Source organism: Bolinopsis microptera, chromosome 12, assembly GCF_026151205.1.
Source record: "Bolinopsis microptera isolate Bmic1 chromosome 12, MBARI_Bmic_1.0, whole genome shotgun sequence".
Classification (NCBI taxonomy): Eukaryota; Metazoa; Ctenophora; class Tentaculata; order Lobata; family Bolinopsidae; genus Bolinopsis; species Bolinopsis microptera.
The window spans coordinates 4,754,848-4,775,655 of record NC_087083.1 but is presented as its reverse complement, the minus strand read 5'-3'; the positions used below and the strand labels follow the sequence as shown (position 1 = coordinate 4,775,655).

General features: G+C 37.4%; 1 protein-coding gene across 1 annotated transcript in view; it reads right to left on the bottom strand.

Moving 5' to 3' along the window:
- LOC134824109 (proprotein convertase subtilisin/kexin type 5-like) overlaps positions 1 to 20,808 on the bottom strand; it is an 89,610-nt gene that overhangs the window by 2,279 nt on the left and 66,523 nt on the right. The window contains exons 2-31 of the mRNA XM_063835835.1: positions 19,476 to 19,616; positions 19,071 to 19,174; positions 17,078 to 17,183; positions 16,848 to 16,938; positions 16,610 to 16,723; positions 16,349 to 16,451; positions 15,899 to 16,010; positions 15,235 to 15,315; positions 14,929 to 15,107; positions 14,444 to 14,570; positions 12,712 to 12,834; positions 12,294 to 12,425; positions 11,874 to 11,989; positions 11,497 to 11,632; positions 11,147 to 11,278; positions 10,900 to 10,983; positions 7,004 to 7,063; positions 6,728 to 6,820; positions 6,476 to 6,535; positions 6,157 to 6,288; positions 5,870 to 5,980; positions 5,478 to 5,594; positions 5,106 to 5,237; positions 4,910 to 4,970; positions 4,473 to 4,626; positions 3,731 to 3,818; positions 2,049 to 2,304; positions 843 to 925; positions 513 to 620; positions 179 to 303 (exon numbers count right to left, since the gene is read on the bottom strand). Coding sequence (XP_063691905.1) covers positions 179 to 303; positions 513 to 620; positions 843 to 925; positions 2,049 to 2,304; positions 3,731 to 3,818; positions 4,473 to 4,626; positions 4,910 to 4,970; positions 5,106 to 5,237; positions 5,478 to 5,594; positions 5,870 to 5,980; positions 6,157 to 6,288; positions 6,476 to 6,535; positions 6,728 to 6,820; positions 7,004 to 7,063; positions 10,900 to 10,983; positions 11,147 to 11,278; positions 11,497 to 11,632; positions 11,874 to 11,989; positions 12,294 to 12,425; positions 12,712 to 12,834; positions 14,444 to 14,570; positions 14,929 to 15,107; positions 15,235 to 15,315; positions 15,899 to 16,010; positions 16,349 to 16,451; positions 16,610 to 16,723; positions 16,848 to 16,938; positions 17,078 to 17,183; positions 19,071 to 19,174; positions 19,476 to 19,593 — 3,438 coding nt within the window. The 5' untranslated portion in view covers positions 19,594 to 19,616. The remainder of the gene's footprint in view (positions 1 to 178; positions 304 to 512; positions 621 to 842; positions 926 to 2,048; positions 2,305 to 3,730; positions 3,819 to 4,472; positions 4,627 to 4,909; positions 4,971 to 5,105; positions 5,238 to 5,477; positions 5,595 to 5,869; positions 5,981 to 6,156; positions 6,289 to 6,475; positions 6,536 to 6,727; positions 6,821 to 7,003; positions 7,064 to 10,899; positions 10,984 to 11,146; positions 11,279 to 11,496; positions 11,633 to 11,873; positions 11,990 to 12,293; positions 12,426 to 12,711; positions 12,835 to 14,443; positions 14,571 to 14,928; positions 15,108 to 15,234; positions 15,316 to 15,898; positions 16,011 to 16,348; positions 16,452 to 16,609; positions 16,724 to 16,847; positions 16,939 to 17,077; positions 17,184 to 19,070; positions 19,175 to 19,475; positions 19,617 to 20,808) is intronic.

The following is a 20,808-nucleotide window of genomic DNA, read 5'->3' as shown; positions in this document are numbered from 1 at the left end:
ATCACAAGATGAAAAAGGTCTTATTAGTTATTACACTATATCCAGGATTGAGTTGTTTACTCCTACATCTAACAAATCTTTGCGAATTTTACACTCCAGTCTGAAGATAATCTAACGTTTCAGGAGCTTATTTAATTAATTGATTAATTTAAGCCTGTTTAATTAATTAATTAATTACCTGTAGATAACAAAAGACGTTGGGGAATACAGCGTAGTAAGACTTGGCTGCTAAGACCTGCTCAGTCTTGTTGCCACCGTCACCTTTAGTGAAACTTTCTCCCTCGAGAACAGTCACTGCATCACCTGGTGAAAGTGAAATATTCTTTAAAAGAGCTTCATTCACTACCAAAACAGCAGCTCATTTAATTATCATTGCTGTTATTGCTATCAAAGGATCCAGAACGAAGATAATCATTAGTTTTTTGTCTTATTAGTCTTTTTGAGGTCTTAGTATTTCTGCAATCTGCATGTTTACACTATCTATATAATGAAATGATTTATTTTGTACCAACCTTGATAATTTTCCTCTGGGTAAAATATCCATTCTCCCTTTTGGTTTTCAACTTTGACCACTTTTTTAAAGCCTGTAGGCTTACTATCGATGACGTTTTTCTTGGTGGCTGCAGTAAATAATCATACAAAATTAAAGAATATTATTAGATACTTGGAGTTATAAGCATTAAGCATGGTCGTGCTTTAAAAACATTTAAAACTAAAAGCCTTTTATATTCAAGAGAAACGCTACTTTGCTTTGGGAATAAATAACATTCACATATTTAATCTGTAAATAACGCACTTTCTGACGTAAACATTACCAAAGAAAAATATTCAGCGGTATATACCTTTGTTAAGGGTAAAAGCCAAACCGGGCCCTTCACAGTCACTAGCCTCCTTAGATCCTCTCCCGTAAGTTGTTTGAGGGTACCTAAAAATATATTTCCTCATCACCAACACATATTAAATTCTATAATCCATCATTACCCCCCTCCATTCCCATTACCTTATAAGGGCATAAATAAACGGCGTCTATAAAACTCTTATCCCAGACCGAGACAAACTAACTCATACCCGCAAGCAGGTTTAAACAAGTCCGGGCACGTTAAACACCGCTCCCCACCCTTATTATAATTGGCAGCCACAGTCTACTTAACAAGTTAACATGGTCCCCGTGTGCTTTTTTGACGGCTCTAATTAGCTCTAATTAACGACTTCTAATTTCGTCCCACTTTTATCGCTATAGGGTTGTCCCATCTAGGCTATGAATAGACGGAAATGGAGGGTGTCTTGTCGGATGAAGCAGTAGTTGCTGGATAGTATATCACTAAATAGACGGTGTGGGAGCTAAGAATACTTTCAGTATATGTAACGACCGTCTAAGGGTTGAATAGTTGGGGTTGAGTCAGTTTCCAAAAAAAAGCTGCCACCACGGTCAGGTATTGCAGCGTGATTGTTTTTAATGAGAACTTGGGTAGCACTAAAGTATTAGGGTTAAAGTTCAAACTTTCTTTGAGAATTTTTGGGAATTACAACAACTTATTTGGTATCAAAGTGTGTCTCATACTCTACTTATTATACAATTGAAACTGGGTGGTTACTATAACCGAAGGATTAAGCTAATCAAGGAACTTTATCGGTATGGAGACGGTCGAAGAAGCGCCTGCAATAATTTTATCAGCAGAGAAATAAGCAACAGAAAGTGAATATTGATTAAACATCTCACGAACGTGTTTCCCAAATTATATACTCCTTTATCCATGATATTTTCCAATCACAGTTGAAAACATCACCCCTCCTAGCCCTAAAAGGTAACTCTTAGGACTAATAGCGAGGTGTGCCATGCAGCTTCGGTATGGGAGTCTACCAAATAAACATGCTACACAATATAACCCCGTAACTTATAACACTTGTGATCCCTACTTACTGACCATTACATTATATAAAATTGTATCTACCTTATCGGACATTATTTGAACGGACGTTCACGCAATATCCGGTCAGATAAAATAGATCCAACTGTAGATACTGTAAATACTGAACACTTTACTCACGTGCAACTATCACACTCAGTACTCCGTGCCTGAGCCTGGTACTCCCCGTAATCACACCTATCACACGTGGTCATGTTACCCTTAGCAGAGTAACTCCCTGGTTGGCAAGGTTCACAGTTCCAGGGTTCCCCCGAGTATCCGGCCAGACAGTAATGGAAGGTACAGAGGTCCTCGGATGTGGCTCCAGGGTACTCGGTGTCGAGTCCGGACGGACAGTCTTCACACGCGGTCTGTCCTTCTTGGTCGTTAAATAATCCTGGAGGTGTTGTGAATTAGTAGTCATAACTTAGAAGTAACCTGTATTTTCACAATTTGATGAATTTATAGCTACCAAACCGGCTATTAATTGAACAATCCGTATCAATAAATCTTAGGTAATTTTTAACGAACAACGACGTTACCGTGGTCTATTAAATGGCTGTCTAGTGTTTATGCTTACTGATTTATGCAAACGATTAAATTTATCGGCATAATTCTACAACCGGTCATAGCAAACCTCACAATGACAATTCGACGTTTGCCTAGTTTGTGCTAGTAGTTTCATGTTTATCAGCTATAATGTTGCTCCAGGAAAATAAGTCATATTCTATCGCGAAAACTTGAGAGTTTTGTGATTGCCTAGGCCTAAGGCCTAACATACATGTCATTAAAAACAAAAAAATGTTAAAATGGAGAGCTTGTTGACATCTTTAAAGTTTAACCAAATAGTCTGCAGTCTCAGTATGCATACTGGGATTCTATATTGTCTAATTCGATATGGGACGTTATATAACTGTAACTACTTCAACAGTCGCCCTTGAATGATAATTAAATTTTATTCAGACACAAGGTTAGTCTGAACAGCGCCTCTCCCAGCGCCTCTCCCAGATTCTCTGTTAAACTAACACTTGCAGTGAGGATAATATCGGGGGGTTCACCTTGACAGGCACTTAGATATTAAACTTAAAGATGTTGGTCTACCAATTAGTAAATCATATACGCTGACTTAAGTCAGTCTGATAAACATGATTAGCGCTAGCTGACGTTTTATACGAAATGGTTAAGTTAGTGATGATTGTACTCAGCCACAGTCGCCGAAGATAAACTAGTGTTAAGATTGATAGTGATCTTGTATAGACATTAAAACGACGTATCTTTTTGTATCTTTTACGGCCATCCACGATTCCACAAGGGAGTATCACCTAGCAGATTAAAATAATGTTAATATATTATATATTTATAAATATAGTTATTAACATTATTTTAATCTGCTATAGGTGATACTCCCTTGTGGATGGACGTAAAAAGCCTAAACTAGTCGAGTCTCAAACGGGTCGCCTCGAGGTACGTCGTGTTCATGTCTACATGATCACCATCAATCGGTTTAATAATAAATTCCTGGCTGCGAGCAACGTTCCATATGGAAATAACTTAACTACTATTCAGTCAGGGTAGTCTGACTGACTTACGATGGATTGAAAAGTGTTAAACTAATGGTCTTACCATAGAAATTGTCTGAGCCATCATTTGTTAAACATGCCACGCCTTAAACTGGCCTGACTACTGACAAGAGTTGTTTGACTTACTCTAGTGCACTCAAATGATTGAGGAACACCTCTTCCAGGAAACGCCTCTTCAAATACAAAATTATTTCTTTGAAAGTAGGATTCAGAATTAACGACCATTTGTATTGTGTTATTTACCATGGGAACAGTTGTAGCACTGTGATTCTCCGGATTTCGTGTTGACTTTTCCTTTAGGACAGTTTGTGCAATCCTGAGCTCCTTCAGCCTGCATTGGGAGATACGTTATCAATGATAAGCAGAGGAATTTAAGAAGTTGAGCAAGAGTATTTTGCTCAACACTACTATCACTGTTAACTTATTAATAATCTCTAAACATCAAGTCTCTGACGAACAAACGACTACTTAGCTTATTAACTAAATCATGTATATTATAACAAACAGAGTATTACAGTAAATCATATTTAACTATTCAAATAGCTCATAATTAATTAACAAAATAACTAATAGGTGGGTGGCCAAGTGGTTAGAGCTTCCGCCTTCTGTACAGAAGGTTAAGGGTTCGAATCCCAGTATCACCCAGTCTAGGGAGTAGCTAAGGATTCATTGGATCTATGCGATCTCCTCGGTCGACTCAGCCGAATGATAGGAAACTTGATTGAGGGTTAAATGAGGAGGGGTGCCTGTGCCAAAAGATCAAGAATCTTATGATACTCCTTCAGAACATCTACAATGTAGTTTACTGTAAAACAAGGGCGGTCGAACTATTCGATGACCCTGTAGAGGAATCTACGAACTTTACAAATTAAAATTATTATTAGGTAAACAGCGAAACTCCCAGCAATCTGCACGTCACAACTCTAACTAAGTAATGACTAAATAAATAAATAACTAAATAAATAAGTAACTAAAATACACTAACAGAGAAAGTTCCAGCAAGGCACAGGTCACAGTTCACAGCGCCAGGATCACTAGAATGGGCACCACCCGCACACTCCTGACACTCCTTCTGAGCTTTCTTATCGTTGGAGGAACCCGGGGAGCAGGGAGTGCAGGTAGGACTACCACTCTCAGCACTGAATAATTTAATCAATTAATTATTATTAATCATTTAATTGTTAGTTTTAAAGTTTGGCAGTTGAAACTTTAACTAAATGTTGTAAGAACAATTTAATCAAACAGTGAAGATATGTGGGTGATTAATTGTAAATGGGGATTGTATCCCTTCGCAATATTACCCTTTAAAGCATCATGTTGATGTATGACGATACAGTCGCAAACAAATAATAAGCTCTAGATTCTGTTTACATTAGGAGAAAATATTATTAGGAGAAAAATAAATAGAACTAGTTACCAAACCTGTAGCTGCCAGTGTCACACTCAGAACAAACTGTGGACGCTTTAGTACCGGCGAAATAACCTGCAATTAGATGAATCTTAAATTTACATTATGCTGTAAATTTTAGGCTTACGTAATATTTTCTGGCATAGCTATGGCTCTATTTCGAATTCCAATACATACTCAATCAATGGCACGTGATCAATCACTAAATACCTGGGTCACAAGCTGGACAATCCTCTTGGCCGGTTTTGTCAGTAGCAGTTCCCAGCTCACATTCGTAACAGTTGGCCTGTCCTGTGGCATTAGCAAATGTTCCTGCTAAGCATTCCTTGCATTCTGTTTGTCCTGGGAAAGCGAGACAATAAATCTCTGAGTTGACACGTGATGAATTATCTTAATCAAGGTATTTATAATTCGGATCCCCTTGATCATACTAAAATCGCACAGTGGGAATAATCCTATTGAGATGGTTAATGGTTTCAATAATTTCAAGCATATAAGACCATAGGCATAACATGGCTTACTGATGGATGAACAATGAACATTCTACCCTTCTATCCCAAACTACACAACAACAACACCTACTTGGCTTGTCATTGTAGTGTCCCTTAGCACAGCTAGCACAGTTTATTGACCCAGTTTGATCATCGTCGAACGTTCCCGGGGGACAATCATCACAGTTAGCCATTCCAGATTTGGGAGCTAGGTGAGATTAATAAGTCAATAAATTAATAAGTCAATAAATTAATAAGTCAATCAATGAATAAGTCAATCAATTTATCAATTTATTAATGATAACTGAATAAGTAATAGATTAATAGATATCCAGATCTAGCGTAAAACATAAAGGCAGCTTTGATATGTAACTTGTAAGTTGTGTGATAAAATCTGTAACTTTATCATCTGCACTAAGAGAAGCATTATTTTGATCAGATAATTGTGTTAATTTCACAAAAATAAACATTTTGTAATCATACCATGGGTGCCAGTAGGGCACTTCTTGCAGGCTGTAGAGCCTGTTTCGTTGATGTACCTCCCCTTAGCACAGTTATAACACTCTGTCATACCTTCACTTGGCTGGAACTGACCTGAGGAGGGGGGTACATGTGATACGGGAGGGAGGGGTTATGTTGTTGGACATAGAGATGAGTATTATAACAGTTTGATTCCTCATCAAAACTGTAACTTTGTTACAATTGAATCACAGGAAAAGCAAATAATTATGGTTGTTCTGACTTTTTGAAATTTATCAGAGGAAAGTTACCTTCAGCACAGGATTGACATTCTGCGGCTCCGTTGCTATCAGAAAAGTGTCCCACAGGACAGTCTTTGCATGTTTGCTGACCAGTTTCATTTTGGTACAAACCCGCACTGCATGACTTGCAGGTAGCGGCCGCTGTAGTAGGTGGGAATTAGTGGTGAGATATGGTGCCGGTTAAATGACTAAAAGTAGCTGTCTTGTGACTTGTACAACGATAGAAGTGGAATTCATCTTATTCGTGTCTAGTGATAAAGTAGTCGTTAATTACTAATTAGTTATGTCCTAAAGCATGATTTGTTTTAAAATTAATTGTGCTGTTTACCTTCCACGTTGCTGAAATGACCAGTTGGGCATTCTAAACATTCCGTTGCAGCAACTCCGTCTGCAATTTCAAAATGTTATAATACTATGTTTGATAATTCTTATAATAATGATGGTATCATTTATTTTTTATAGAACTTAAAATTTGTTTCTCTGTGACCACTGTGACCACTGTGACCACTGTGACCACTGTGACCACTGTGACCACTGTGACCACTGTGACCACTGTGACCACTGTGACCACTGTACTTACTGTCGTATGTGCCTGCTTTACATGATTGACACTCGGTCGCCTTATCTTCATTGTTGAAATGTCCCTTACTACACGGCTTACACTCAGTTTGTTCTGTAAAGATAAGATTTGTTATATATCATTAAATTAACCAATGAATAGATTAATTTACAAATTGAGTGGCTAGAGCAGTAACAGCTTCGTTAACAAGTGCTCATTCTTGTTCAATAAACTCTTCCCCATAATTGCACATCAAAAAATTATGAAGTAAAATATTTTGTTAAAACACTGATTTACTTGGTAGGTCTTGGAAATATCCCGGCGTACAGTTGTCACATTTTAGCATTCCTTTGTTTTCTGAAAATATATTAAATAGGAGTAGGCGTAATTGCGGTGAAAAGCCAATGCGGTAAAAACTAAAATATCTTCAGCTCCAAAAATCAATAGAAATAAATTTCTTGGCTCGTAAAATATCAGGGTTGTGAAAAACTTGGAAATAAATTCAATGAAGATTAGCGCTATTTAAAACGTAATCACAATGCTGGCAAGCATAACCGTTGCCCTTATATTCACAGTTCACTATGTACCCCCTATACTATTATATCCCCTTTATTGTTTTCCAGGCATTAAGACTCATCGAAAGTAGTTCAGCAGGTATATTTAAGTTCAAAACATTCTAATTCAATGTTAAAGATGACAGGAATAAGAAATAGTTATGTGGAGGTTTTTAAGAAATTTGCGCAAAATACGCGCCAGCATGTTATACGAAATTAGGTAAAAAACCCAAAATCGCCATATTCAGGTGCCTTAAAAACCATGTTAAAATTGAGTTAGAGATCTGAAACTTTGCAGAGCGTCTAGACCTTGTCCAAATCGACTGTAAAAAAAATTTCATGTTGCAGGAGTATCGGGAAGTGGGTTTTCTGGAACCCCTGTTTTACAACAGATTGTCGTGAAGTATAGTATATAATATTTGACCAAAACCCATAATCATGGGTAGAGTGAACCGCTGCCAGTGTCTCTCTTTTCCAAACAAAAGAAAATGATATTAATTTGAGGAACCGTCCGCAAATGCAAATTGATACCGAGAATGAAATCGGTCGCTCGCTTTTCCCATTCAATAAGCTTTATTACAATACGTAAGCCGTGAATGAATGGGAAAAGCGAGCGACCGATTTCATTCTCGGTATCAATTTGCATTTGCGGACGGTTCCTCAAATTAATATCATTTTCTTTTGTTTGGAAAAGAGAGACACTGGCAGCGGTTCACTCTACCCATGATTATGGGTTTTGGTCAAATATCATCTCTTTTTGATTATAATGTCAGGATAATTTACACAGTCGAAACTTAATAAGGAGGTAATTTCAACGATTTCGAAATTTTACCTTTGAAAACGTTTCCTTGTGTTTAGGTAGGCATATCTGTCAATAACAGACTGAATATAGCACTTTTTACTCATTCAAGTTGGCATTAAATTCATATATAATGCCATTTTAATATCGTGGGAAAGCAGAATATATTCGAAATCACGAATGAGCAAAATTCTCACCTTTCGCACGTGCAAACTTTGAGCGGACGTTGCGTGCGCATAAAATATTGAATCACCATAAATTTTTGCATAGTGTTATTTAATATATAGTTTGATAAGCATGAAAAGTTTCAGAAGATTTCAAAAAGAACTTGGATCACAACGGGACTCCAAAGTTGGTAAAAATCGTGAAAATAACAATTTTTAGTGATTTTAGCTATTTTAAATGAATTTGGGCGTGTCCCCACGTGTGCAACTTTTCGATTTTCAACTTTAAAACTAGCCTATAACACAATTTAGACCTTTAGGAAGCAAAATTGAGCTCCACAACCCAAGGGATGGCCCAACACCAGAGAATACTAATTCACAACTTTTGTGTTTTTATAAAATTATTCTTCAAAAAAGCACAAACTTCAATAGCGAATATCTTTATGAAGGAGCAAGGTAGGAAAACTTTCCGGTAGATTTTCAGAATGCTTGAACAATTATCTAAGGTGAAAATGTCCTCAGATTTTGAATAAAAATACTCCTTAATGCTTTAAAATCGATTTGAAAAGTTGTTATTTTGTCAAAAATCAAGTTTTAAAAACACTTAAATTGATGACGTCATCAAGTGATGATGATGACGATAAATTATTTTTCGATATAATGTAAACTAAAGTAAAAACAATTATCTTTAAAACCTGTGGTTCGAAATGACTGTATCTTTTATACTTTTGAATCTACGGACACTTAAATGTAGGCTACAATTTACTGCAAAAGCGTCTATACATATATATATATATATATATAGCTTCACGACAATCTGTTGTAAAACAGGGGTTCCAGAAAACCCACTTCCCGATACTCCTGCAACATGAAATTTTTTTTACAGTCGATTTGGACAAGGTCTAGACGCTCTGCAAAGTTTCAGATCTCTAACTCTAACTAACATGGTTTTTAAGGCACCTGAATATGGCGATTTTGGGTTTTTTACCTAATTTCGTATAACATGCTGGCGCGTATTTTGCGAAAATTTCCTAAAAACCTCCACATAACTATTTCTTATTCCTGTCATCTTTAACATTGAATTAGAATGTTTTGAACTTAAATATACCTGCTGAACTACTTTCGATGAGTCTTAATGCCTGGAAAACAATAAAGGGGATATAATAGTATAGGGGGTACATAGTGTTGTGAATATAAGGGCAACGGTTATGCTTGCCAGCATTGTGATGTATATATGTATAGACGCTTTTGCAGTAAATTGTAGCCTACATTTAAGTGTCCGTAGATTCAAAAGTATAAAAGATACAGTCATTTCGAACCACAGGTTTTAAAGATAATTGTTTATACTTTAGTTTACACTATATTGAAAAATAATTTATCGTCATCATCATCACTTGATGACGTCATCAATTTAAGTGTTTTTAAAACTTGATTTTTGACAAAGTAACAACTTTTCAAATCGATATTACACCATTAAAAAGTAATTTTATTCAAAATCTGAGGACATTTTCATCTTAGATAATTGTTCAAGCATTCTGAAAATCTACCGGAAAAGTTTCCTACCTTACTCCTTCATAAAGATATTCGCTATTGAAGTTAGTGCTTTTTTGAAGAATAATTTTATAAAAACACAAAAGTTGTGAATTAGTATTCTCTGGTGTTGGACCATCCCTTGGGTTGTGGAGCTCAATTTTGCTTCCTAAAGGTCTAAATTGTGTTATAGACTAGTTTTAAAGTTAAAAATCGAAAAGTTGCACACGTGGGGACACGCCCAAATTGATTTAAAATAGCTTATATCACTGAAAATTGTTATTTTCACGATTTTTATCAACTTTGGAGTCCCGTTGTGATTCAAGTTCTTGTTGAAATCTTCTGAAACTTTGCATGCTTATTAAACTATATATTAAATACCACTATGCAAAATTTTACGGCGATTCAATATTGTATGCGCACGCAACGTCCGCTCAAAGTTTGTACGTGCGAAAGGTGAGAATTTTGCTCATTCGTGATATCGAATATATTCTGCTTTCCCACGATATTTAAATGGCATTATATATGAATTAAATGCCAACTTGAATGAATAAAAAGTGCCATATTCAGTCTGTTATCGACAGATATACCTACCTAAACACAAGGAAACGTTTTCAAAGGTAAAATTTCGAAATCGTTGAAATTACCTCCTTATTAATGAAGTTTCGACTTTGTAAATTATCCTGACATTATAATCAAAAAGAGATGATATTTGACCAAAACCCATAATCATGGGTAGAGTGAACCGCTGCCAGTGTCTCTGATCTTTTCCAAACAAAAGGAAATGATATTAATTTGAGGAACCGTCCGCAAATGCAAATTGATACCGATAATGAAATCGGTCGCTCGCTTTTCCCATTCATTCACGGCTTACGAATTGTAATAAAGCTTATTGAATGGGAAAAGCGAGCGACCGATTTCATTCTCGGTATCAATTTGCATTTGCGGACGGTTCCTCAAATTAATATCATTTCCTTTTGTTTGGAAAAGATCAGAGACACTGGCAGCGGTTCACTCTACCCATGATTATGGGTTTTGGTCAAATTATTTATATACATAATAATATACTCAGTGAAACAGCCAAATTTTATTCATAATTTGCTTTTTTTAAATTATTTCAATTTATTTAATTTAATTTTAATTTACCTCCTTGTGTACCAGCATCACAGTCTAAGCAAGAAGCTTGAGCTTCGTCAGGATTGTAAGTTCCTTTTTCGCACAGCGTACACTCTGCATAAGATAAACGTAATGCATAAAATATCTGCTAAATTCAATATTTTCTCAATTTCATTTTGTTACTGTTTCAACAAAAATCATGCAAATGATACTATTCAAAGTTTGAATATACTTTTTACTTAAATTAACATTTCAGTTAAACGACAGATTAAATTACCTGACAGTCCAGGTGAAGCTCCAAAGCTTCCTGCATCACAAGCGTAACAAACCTCTAACCTAGTTACGTTAGCGAAGTGTCCCACTTCACAAGCATCACATTCCTTTTGTGCTGACTTGCTCTGGGCGTGTCCTGTGGTGTTTTCAGCTGTTAATATTCCAAGTTCTGAGTGATCTAGGATCTTCGTTGAAAGTTTGACCTCAACAATTTTTATTGCCATGGAAATGTGTTTTTTAATTTTGTGGTTGGTAAACTAACTGAATTACAATTAAAGAAACCACGAGTTGCTGATCACGCAAAAGTTTTGAACCGGTATAAACAAATTACAAACCAATTACTCAATTACAAACCAAAATCACAGCTATCACAAGACTTTTTCCCCTCATCTGCTTGGGAACTTCCTGGGCTACAGGCTTTACACTCCTTCGCTTTCTCCTCGTCCTGGTAGGTCCCCGCCGAGCACGGGTAACAGATTTTCAGTCCAGTCTGAATATTTGTTATGTTATTACACTAATGTATTGAAGACCTTACTCGCTGATACCTTATTTTTTGAAACACAAGTTTATATTTTGTGATTCACTATAGATCTATAGAAGTGTACGAATAACGTTTGTTACCTTATACTAACAAACGCAATCGAAAATTTAGCGAAGAAATTAAGAAAGCCACACAGTAAAAAGTTTAAAAAGTTTCTCCCTGAAACCCCTACATCGCAACTTTAACGTACCATATTAGCAAAAGAGCCAGCCGCACAATCCTTACAAACTGCTTGGTGGGGCAGATCGTTATACTTTCCTCTAGGACAAGCTACACAGTTAGTAGCTTTGTCGTTGCTGAAGGTTCCTGAAGTATTATGAATGGATAAATTAGAAAGGAAATATGTTGTTTATCTTGAACAACATATTGTTGTTATTAATCTAACTTAGTCATAGTGACAAGACGCAAGGCAAGCTTACTATCAGGTTTGGTTTATGGCTGTACTATAAATGCAGGCATAATGGCATTGGATACAACAGGTTCCTACCGCTTTTCGCAATAAACTCAATTAGGATCACAAGCACTTACCACCATTACAGGCATCACAAGTACTACCACTATCACAGGCATCACAAGCACTACCACTATTACAGGAATCACAAGCACTTACCAGCATTACAGGCATCACAAATATCAGCAGCGGGGTACTGGGCAACGTATCCTGACTCACAAGACGCGCATGAAGTAGAGTTGACGGTGTCAGCATAGTGTCCCGGAGTGCAGCTGTAACAGGATAAACTGCCTGAAAAAGAGGGGGTTGTAGCTAAAGAGTACCACACACTTTGGGCTTAGTTTCGGAATAATTGTATAGTTTGATACGGAGTTTTAATCTAACTTTTAATCTTCCCTATCTTCCCTATCTTCAGGAGTTTCACAATCACAATCAAGTGAATCATGAAATCTTACTCCTGTACTGCTAGAATAGACATACAATGTTATTGCATATTTTCGCATATTTTTCTATAATGTTATTGCATATTTTCGCATATTTTTCTACAGTGCTTTTGCAAATTTTACCGATAAATTACCTGAAGAATTCGAGAAGTGGCCAGTGTCACAGGGACTACAGTTGACAGTTCCACTCTCAGCTGCGTACTCGCCAGCGTAGCATAAATCACAAACTTTGGACCCGGTATCACTAGCGTGGGCACCTGATAAGAAAGTGTTATCAGGTAGGAACAGAGGCCCCACTGATACTAATATCTTTCTTGGCTGATGTCCATATTTTGCATATTTTGCATATAGCTTGCATATCTTGCATATTTTGCATGTTTTCCTACGTCTACGGTTAAATGACCTTTGGAAATTACATAACCAGCGATAACGCCCAACAGCAAGAGTGGCTGATGAAAACAAACCTGGTTCACACAGAGAACACGAGCTGGCTGCAGTATTGTTGGTAGCACAAGAGTGGCTGATAAAACAAACCTGGTTCACACAAAGAACAAGAGCTGGCTGCAGTATTATTGGTAGCACAAGAGTGGCTGATAAAACAAACCTGGTTCACACAAAGAACAAGATCTGGCTGCAGTATTATTGGTAGCACAAGAGTGGCTGATAAAACAAACCTGGTTCACACAAAGAACAAGAGCTGGCTGCAGTATTGTTGGTAGCACAAGAGTGGCTGATGAAAACAAACCTGGTTCACACAAAGAACAAGATCTGGCTGCAGTATTATTGGTAGCACAAGAGTGGCTGATAAAACAAACCTGGTTCACACAAAGAACAAGAGCTGGCTGCAGTATTGTTGGTAGCACAAGAGTGGCTGATGAAAACAAACCTGGTTCACACAAAGAACAAGATCTGGCTGCAGTATTATTGGTAGCACAAGAGTGGCTGATAAAACAAACCTGGTTCACACAAAGAACAAGAGCTGGCTGCAGTATTGTTGGTAGCACAAGAGTGGCTGATAAAACAAACCTGGTTCACACAAAGAACAAGAGCTGGCTGCAGTATTGTTGGTAGCACAAGAGTGGCTGATAAAACAAACCTGGTTCACACAGAGAACAAGAGCTGGCTGTAGTATTGTTGTTAGCACAAGAGTGGCTGATAAAACAAACCTGGTTCACACAAAGAACAAGAGCTGGCTGCAGTATTGTTGGTAGCACAAGAGTGGCTGATAAAACAAACCTGGTTCACACAAAGAACAAGAGCTGGCTGCAGTATTGTTGGTAGCACAAGAGTGGCTGATAAAACAAACCTGGTTCACACAAAGAACAAGAGCTGGCTGCAGTATTGTTGGTAGCACAAGAGTGGCTGATAAAACAAACCTGGTTCACACAGAGAACAAGAGCTGGCTGCAGTATTGTTGGTAGCACAAGAGTGGCTGATAAAACAAACCTGGTTCACACAGAGAACACGAGCTGGCTGCAGTATTGTTGGTAGCACAAGAGTGGCTGATAAAACAAACCTGGTTCACACAGAGAACACGAGCTGGCTGCAGTATTGTTGGTAGCACAAGAGTGGCTGATAAAACAAACCTGGTTCACACAAAGAACAAGAGCTGGCTGCAGTATTATTGGTAGCACAAGAGTGGCTGATAAAACAAACCTGGTTCACACAAAGAACAAGAGCTGGCTGCAGTATTGTTGGTAGCACAAGAGTGGCTGATAAAACAAACCTGGTTCACACAAAGAACAAGAGCTGGCTGCAGTATTGTTGTTAGCACAAGAGTGGCTGATAAAACAAACCTGGTTCACACAAAGAACAAGAGCTAGCTGCAGTATTGTTGGTAGCACAAGAGTGGCTGATAAAACAAACCTGGTTCACACAGAGAACACGAGCTAGCTGCAGTATTGTTGTTAGCAGTTCCGGCAGCACAGTTGGTACATCCTGTGTTTTGGGTTCCGTCAGAGAAGGTACCTGCTTCACAGTTTCCACAGTACAGCTGAGAGGAGAGACTGTAAATTGGTTTTTGGTTTAATGTAATCCAAAATAGTGGAGAACTTCTTGAGCTGGAAACTATTAGATACTAGGTAATTGCTAATAATCTTAAAGTAGTTACTTTAAAACTACTTTAATAGTTTTCAATGGTTGATTGTAAAACTAAACTGTATACTTGTTAAAGAACAGTCACTGACCAATCCAGACAGGCTCCAAATAAATGGTTGTTAAATGGTAAGCACATTCTTCAATTACCGTAAAAAGTGACTTTTTCTAGAGCGTAAGTGGTCTGATCAACCGCAAGAAACCGCGAGATGTCGATAAAAAACAAAACAAAAAAGTGCCGTGATTGTAATTTGTACCTGCCCAGATTGATCACCAAACTGTCCAGGGCCACAGTCAGTGCATTTAGCTTGTCCGGCATCAGATTGAGCTGTCCCCTGGGCACACTCCACACAACTAGCTTGTCCTGTTTCGTTCTGGTAAGTTCCTTGATTGCATTGGTAACACCTGGCTTGACCCGTCTTGTCTTGATATTCCCCTGTGAAGTCCCATCATAATTTAATTGATTCTGAGAAATAAACTTCTTCCAGAGTTATATTAATTTGAGCTGAGCAAAGAGCGATACGAAAAAAAGTTCTTGAGAAAATAAAGAGAATCATTCGTACCGATTTCACAGGCATCACAAGAGCTTGCACCAGTGTCCTTCTGATGCTCTCCAGCCGGACATGATTTGCACTCAATGGTTCCTGGATGTAAAATAAGATTAGGATCTCTTTTTTTCTATAGAACCTGTCCCCATGATCTCGTATACTGAATGTAAATACGGGTGGTCCCTGCATAAGGATCTAATTACCATTTTATGTAGCTGAGTAGCTAGAATGTAGCTGAGTAGCTTATAAGAGTTGCTATCAAATGTCATTTCTAATTTAAGCTCAGTAGTGACTGGTGACGTTGATGATCTGTGTTGATGATCTGTGATGATGATCTGTGGTAATGATCTGTGATGATGATCTGTGATGATGATATGTGGTGATGATCTGTGATGATGATCTGTGATGATGATCTGTGATGATGATCTGTGATGAGGATCTGTGATGATGATGTGGATGATCTCCATCTTATAAAAGCTACTGATCACTGATCAGTAGCTTTTATACCTGATCAGGTACATTATGTTTCCTTCTAGATACTCAGATAGTTTTAATATCACGAAGCATCACTAAAATGTATTACCATCATCCTTTATCGCTCCCTAATATCATCACGCTCCCTAACAAATAAATACAAATCTCATCTAGCTAATTATCATGTAAACTAGCTGTCTCTCACCGGTAGTGTCAGCAAAGTGACCCTCGTCACATGACGAACAGGCTTTAGATCCTTCTGAATCAGTGTACTGACCAATCGGGCATTCCTGACATACCGTTTGTCCTGTCTCATCCTGAGGAGAAGTGCTTACAACAACAAGTAGCCAGTAGGCGACATGTTAATTAGCTGAACACATTCTGTTTCCTCTTAGGCAAGTTAGTCTTGACCAATTATCATCTTTCAGGAAAATTTACGATTTTTTTTTGAATCATCTACACTTTTTTTGTGAAATCCATTTTTTTTGGTGAATCTAATCACTAGCACTGATAAGGGATCGCCTTTTCATATCCGGACTAATTAGACCAGCAGTCAGAGCAATCTGCCGGGATGATATGCCAAACACTAAACCGGATCAGAGCAAAACAAGCGTGATACCAAACCAGATTTCAAGTAAGATGCCCAACAATTAACCTGGAAGTGTCCAGCAGTACAGTTGTGACATTCTCCGAGCCCCTCTTCGTCGCCGTAACGCCCCTCAGGACATGCGTTACAGTCCGTTTCACCGACTGAGTCCCTGCATAGTTTTTATTATTTGAAGAGTTTAGGACCTGGTGATTGATCCCCTGATAACAGATTTCAATGACCCGATTTAAGTTCTTAGAGGGAATTTCGATAGATTCAGCAGGGCACATTTTAAGAGTTAGTGTTATAATTTCCATAAATCAGACTTACTGGTACTGTCCTGCAGGACAGAGCAGACACGACGTCTCCTCAGCTTGACCAGGTTTAGGATTGTAGGTCCCAGTCGGGCATTTCCCACAGCCAGAAGACGCCTCCGCGTAGTCGCTGAAAGTTTGTGTTATCATAATCATAGCTGAAAATCCGATTATAAAACATAGGGGGAAATGGCACTTAAAGTTAATGCAACATGAATAAAATTAATCCCGCTTAAAGGATCGAAGAATAAAACCTGAATTCTCCGGCGGGACACTCGTCACAACTTTTAGAACCTGTCCTTCTGGAAAAGGTACCTCCGGGACACTTTGAACAATGGGCTTCACCTGAAGAGAAATATCAAACTTGACTTAAAATGGCACAGAGCTGTAAGGGCAGTGAATTCCAAATTCGCTTATCTTTGCAAACCTGTGAAAGAGTATTATGCTTTTTACAATCTATACAAATCAGAATTCATGATTTTACCCTCTTTATCAGAGTAATATCCAGTTTGACATTTGAAACATTGATAGTTTCCCTTCTTGTCGGCATATTCTCCCGCTGGACACGGTGTACATTCCGTACACCCACGCTGAAAATAACATGTTATTATTATTAATTAAAAGTTCTAAACTAGGGATGTTTAAAAACAACGTCCAAGTATAATCTATCCTTAAAATAAATAAATAAAAGTCAAAACTTCACTGTAGTATCTTTTGTCATAAGCTGACAATAAGTGTAGAGATATAACGCTGGCTAATTAAAATCATAAACTTTAGTTTACGTTTAACTTTGATGAAAAAGGTCTTAAAATGCTTTTCAGAGCATTAACGTACTTATCCCATCTGTTCAAGCATCAAACTCTAAGAAAAGCAAGTAACAATCTCGTAAATATATGTTAAATATGTTAAACATATTACGTTAAATAGTAGTAAATCTTTCAAAGTACGAAATATCTCTTTAAAAGAGCATCCTAGGCACCTTATAGATATCAAAACGCATAAAAAAGAAAACAAAAACATCAACCATCTTCTAACTTCTTCCACTCCTCCCTATCTAAAGCTAAAAATCTAAGGTCTTCGAAATCAGTCAAATTCTTAAGTCTAATATCAAGATTTCTACTAGTCAAGTCTTTTCTAATAACATCTAATAAGTTTAAACATGGTCTACCCCGTCTCCCTTCCATAAAAATATCAGAATTTATAGCAAATAACATAGAGGTGTATGCTGGTGAGTCTTCCTGTCCTCTTAAGATATGTCCTAACATTCTCCATCGAAACTTAGAGACTCTCACAGACAAGGGAGTGACATAACAACGAGCATAGAGTGCCTCATTAGAAATAACCCCAGTAGGCCATCTGATGTTGAGGATTCTTCGGAGGTGTTTGCGATGAGCAATATCAAGTTCATTCAACGAAGCTAGTGGTGCAGCCCAGGAGTTGCAGTTGTAGAGTAGAATAGAGACTACTTGTGCCTCGTAGATTTTGATCTTCCTTTGGACTGAAATCTTGCTCTTCATCCAAACTTTCTGAAATTTCCTAAAGGCAACATTACCAAGGAATATTCGATTCTTGATGTCCTTAACAGTGCACATCAACGATCCTAAAGTTTTGTTAGAGCGCCACTCTTCATCACCTCTATACACTTTTCCAACAATCACCTTGCGTTTAACAGTGGGTTTAGGATCTGCTAAATAAAAATGGACAAATTCAGTCTTGGAAGAATTGATATGAAGGTCCCACTGCTGGAATATATCTTTAGCGATAGGAAGCATTTCTTTGAGTGGAGCAAGTTCAGTGTTATTAAAGTCAATATCATCAGAGTATCCTGTTTCGAGTGGCATGAATTCTTCTGAGATAGGAGGATTAGGGATTGGATGATTCACTGGGTAAGGTGTTGATGATACTTAGGAGAGTACAGATCTGAGGTGAATAAGTGCAGCGGCTTCAACAACAGTAAATAGATTACCTGATAGTGCATCTCCTTGAAATGCTCCAGTTGTGCTTTGGAACTCAATTGATACAGTATTATTGACTTTTACTTTCAACACTGTGTTTGATAGTAGGAGCCGTACCATCCTAATTTCATCACTAGTACAGCCAGCATCTTCAAGAACATTGAGTACTGTTTCTCTGCTGATGGTGTCAAAGGCACTTGACATGTCTATACTCATTCTGTGGTAGCTCCAATGCTTTCTAAGTACCACTGAGGTTAGCATACGTTGAGACCAAATTATATCGCCACAACTTCTACCTCTCTTGTAAGCACTTTGTGTAGGACCGGTGTACTGATCTAGCTTGCCTTGGATACGTTTTAGGGTAATCATTGACAGTAATTTTCTGGAGCAGTTTGAGAGGGTGAGAGGTCTGATGTTTTACGTTACGTTACGTGTTTTACGTTAAATATGTTAAATATATGTTAAATTTGTTAGATATATGTTAAATTTGTTAAATATATCTTAAATTTGTTAAATATATACCATATCGCAGAAAGTTCCAGAGTCACAGATAGTACAAGGAGGAAACCCATCTTTACCGAAGTAACCTGAATCACACTGGTACTTTTGTTTCTCTACATCCCAAACTGAAATTAAATAGATACGATGAAATATGGTGTCACTTTACTTGAGTTCACTGTTGGTTAGTAGTGGTCACTAGTGTTCAATAGTCACTACTGAGTAGTGGTCACTGGTGGTCACTAGCGGTCACTAGTGGTCACTAGTGGTCACTGGTGGTCACTGGTGGTTACTACTGAGAATTGGTCACAAATTGAATTTGAAAAGAGTTCAAACTGATGATAGATATGTTCTGAATCATTGAAATAAAAACCCAAACACTATTCCTGATCAATCCAAATCTTACAAAATGTGATTCAAACCAAATACCTGTTCCATTTTTGATCATATCATAGTCATCAAATATGTTCTCAAGTTGATCCCACAGATTGTACGACTGTACAAAACTACCAGTCAGCGCTAGACTGAGCAGGAGTGCTACTTTCATGTTTCTGATCACTAACTCTAACTATGAGAAGGTAGTTGTGTGACTAGTGTATTACCTTTATTTTACACTATTACTGTTAATCAAATTTGACCAAAACCCATAATCATGGGTAGAGTGAACCGCTGCCAGTGTCTCTCTTTTCCAAACAAAAGGAAATGATATTAATTTGAGGAACCGTCCGCAAATGCAAATTGATACCGAGAATGAAATCGGTCGCTCGCTTTTCCCATTCAATAAGCTTTATTACAATTCGTAAGCCGTGAATGAATGGGAAAAGTGAGCGACCGATTTCTTTCTCGGTATCAATTTGCGTTTGCGGACGGTTCCTCAAATTAATATCATTTCCTTTTGTTTGGAAAAGAGAGACACTGGCAGCGGTTCACTCTACCCATGATTATGGGTTTTGGTCAAATATCATCTCTTTTTGATTATAATGTCAGGATAATTTTTACACAGTCAAAACTTCATTAATAAGGAGGTAATTTCAACGATTTCGAAATTTTACTTTTGAAAACATTTCCTTGTGTTTAGGTAGGTATATCTGTCGATAACCGACTGAATATGGCACTTTTTACTCATTCAAGTTGGCATTTAATTCATATATAATGCCATTTAAATATCGTGGGAAAGCAGAATATATTCGAAATCACGAATGAGCAAAATTCTCACCTTTCGCACGTGCAAACTTTGAGCGGACGTTGCGTGCGCAAACAATATTGAATCACCGTAAATTTTTGCATAGTGGTATTTAATATATAGTCTGATAAGCATGCAAAGTTTCAGAAGATTTCAAAAAGAACTTGAATCACAACGGGACTCCAAAGTTGATAAAAATCCTGAAAATAACGATTTTCAGTGATTTTAGCTATTTTAAATCAATTTGGGCGTGTCCCCACGTGTGCAACTTTTATATTTTCAACTTTAAAACTAGCCTATAACACAATTTAGACCTTTAAGAAGCAAAATTGAGCTCCGCAACCCAAGGGATGGTCCAACACCAGAGAATACTAATTCACAACTTTTGTGTTTTTATAAAATTATTCTTCAAAAAAGCACTAACTTCAATAGCGAATATCTGAAGGAGTAAGGTAGGAAACTTTTCCGGTAGATTTTCAGAATACTTGAACAATTATCTAAGATGAAAATGTCCTCAGTTCTTGAATAAAATTACTCCTTAATGGTGTTAAATCGATTTAAAAAATTGTTATTTTGTCA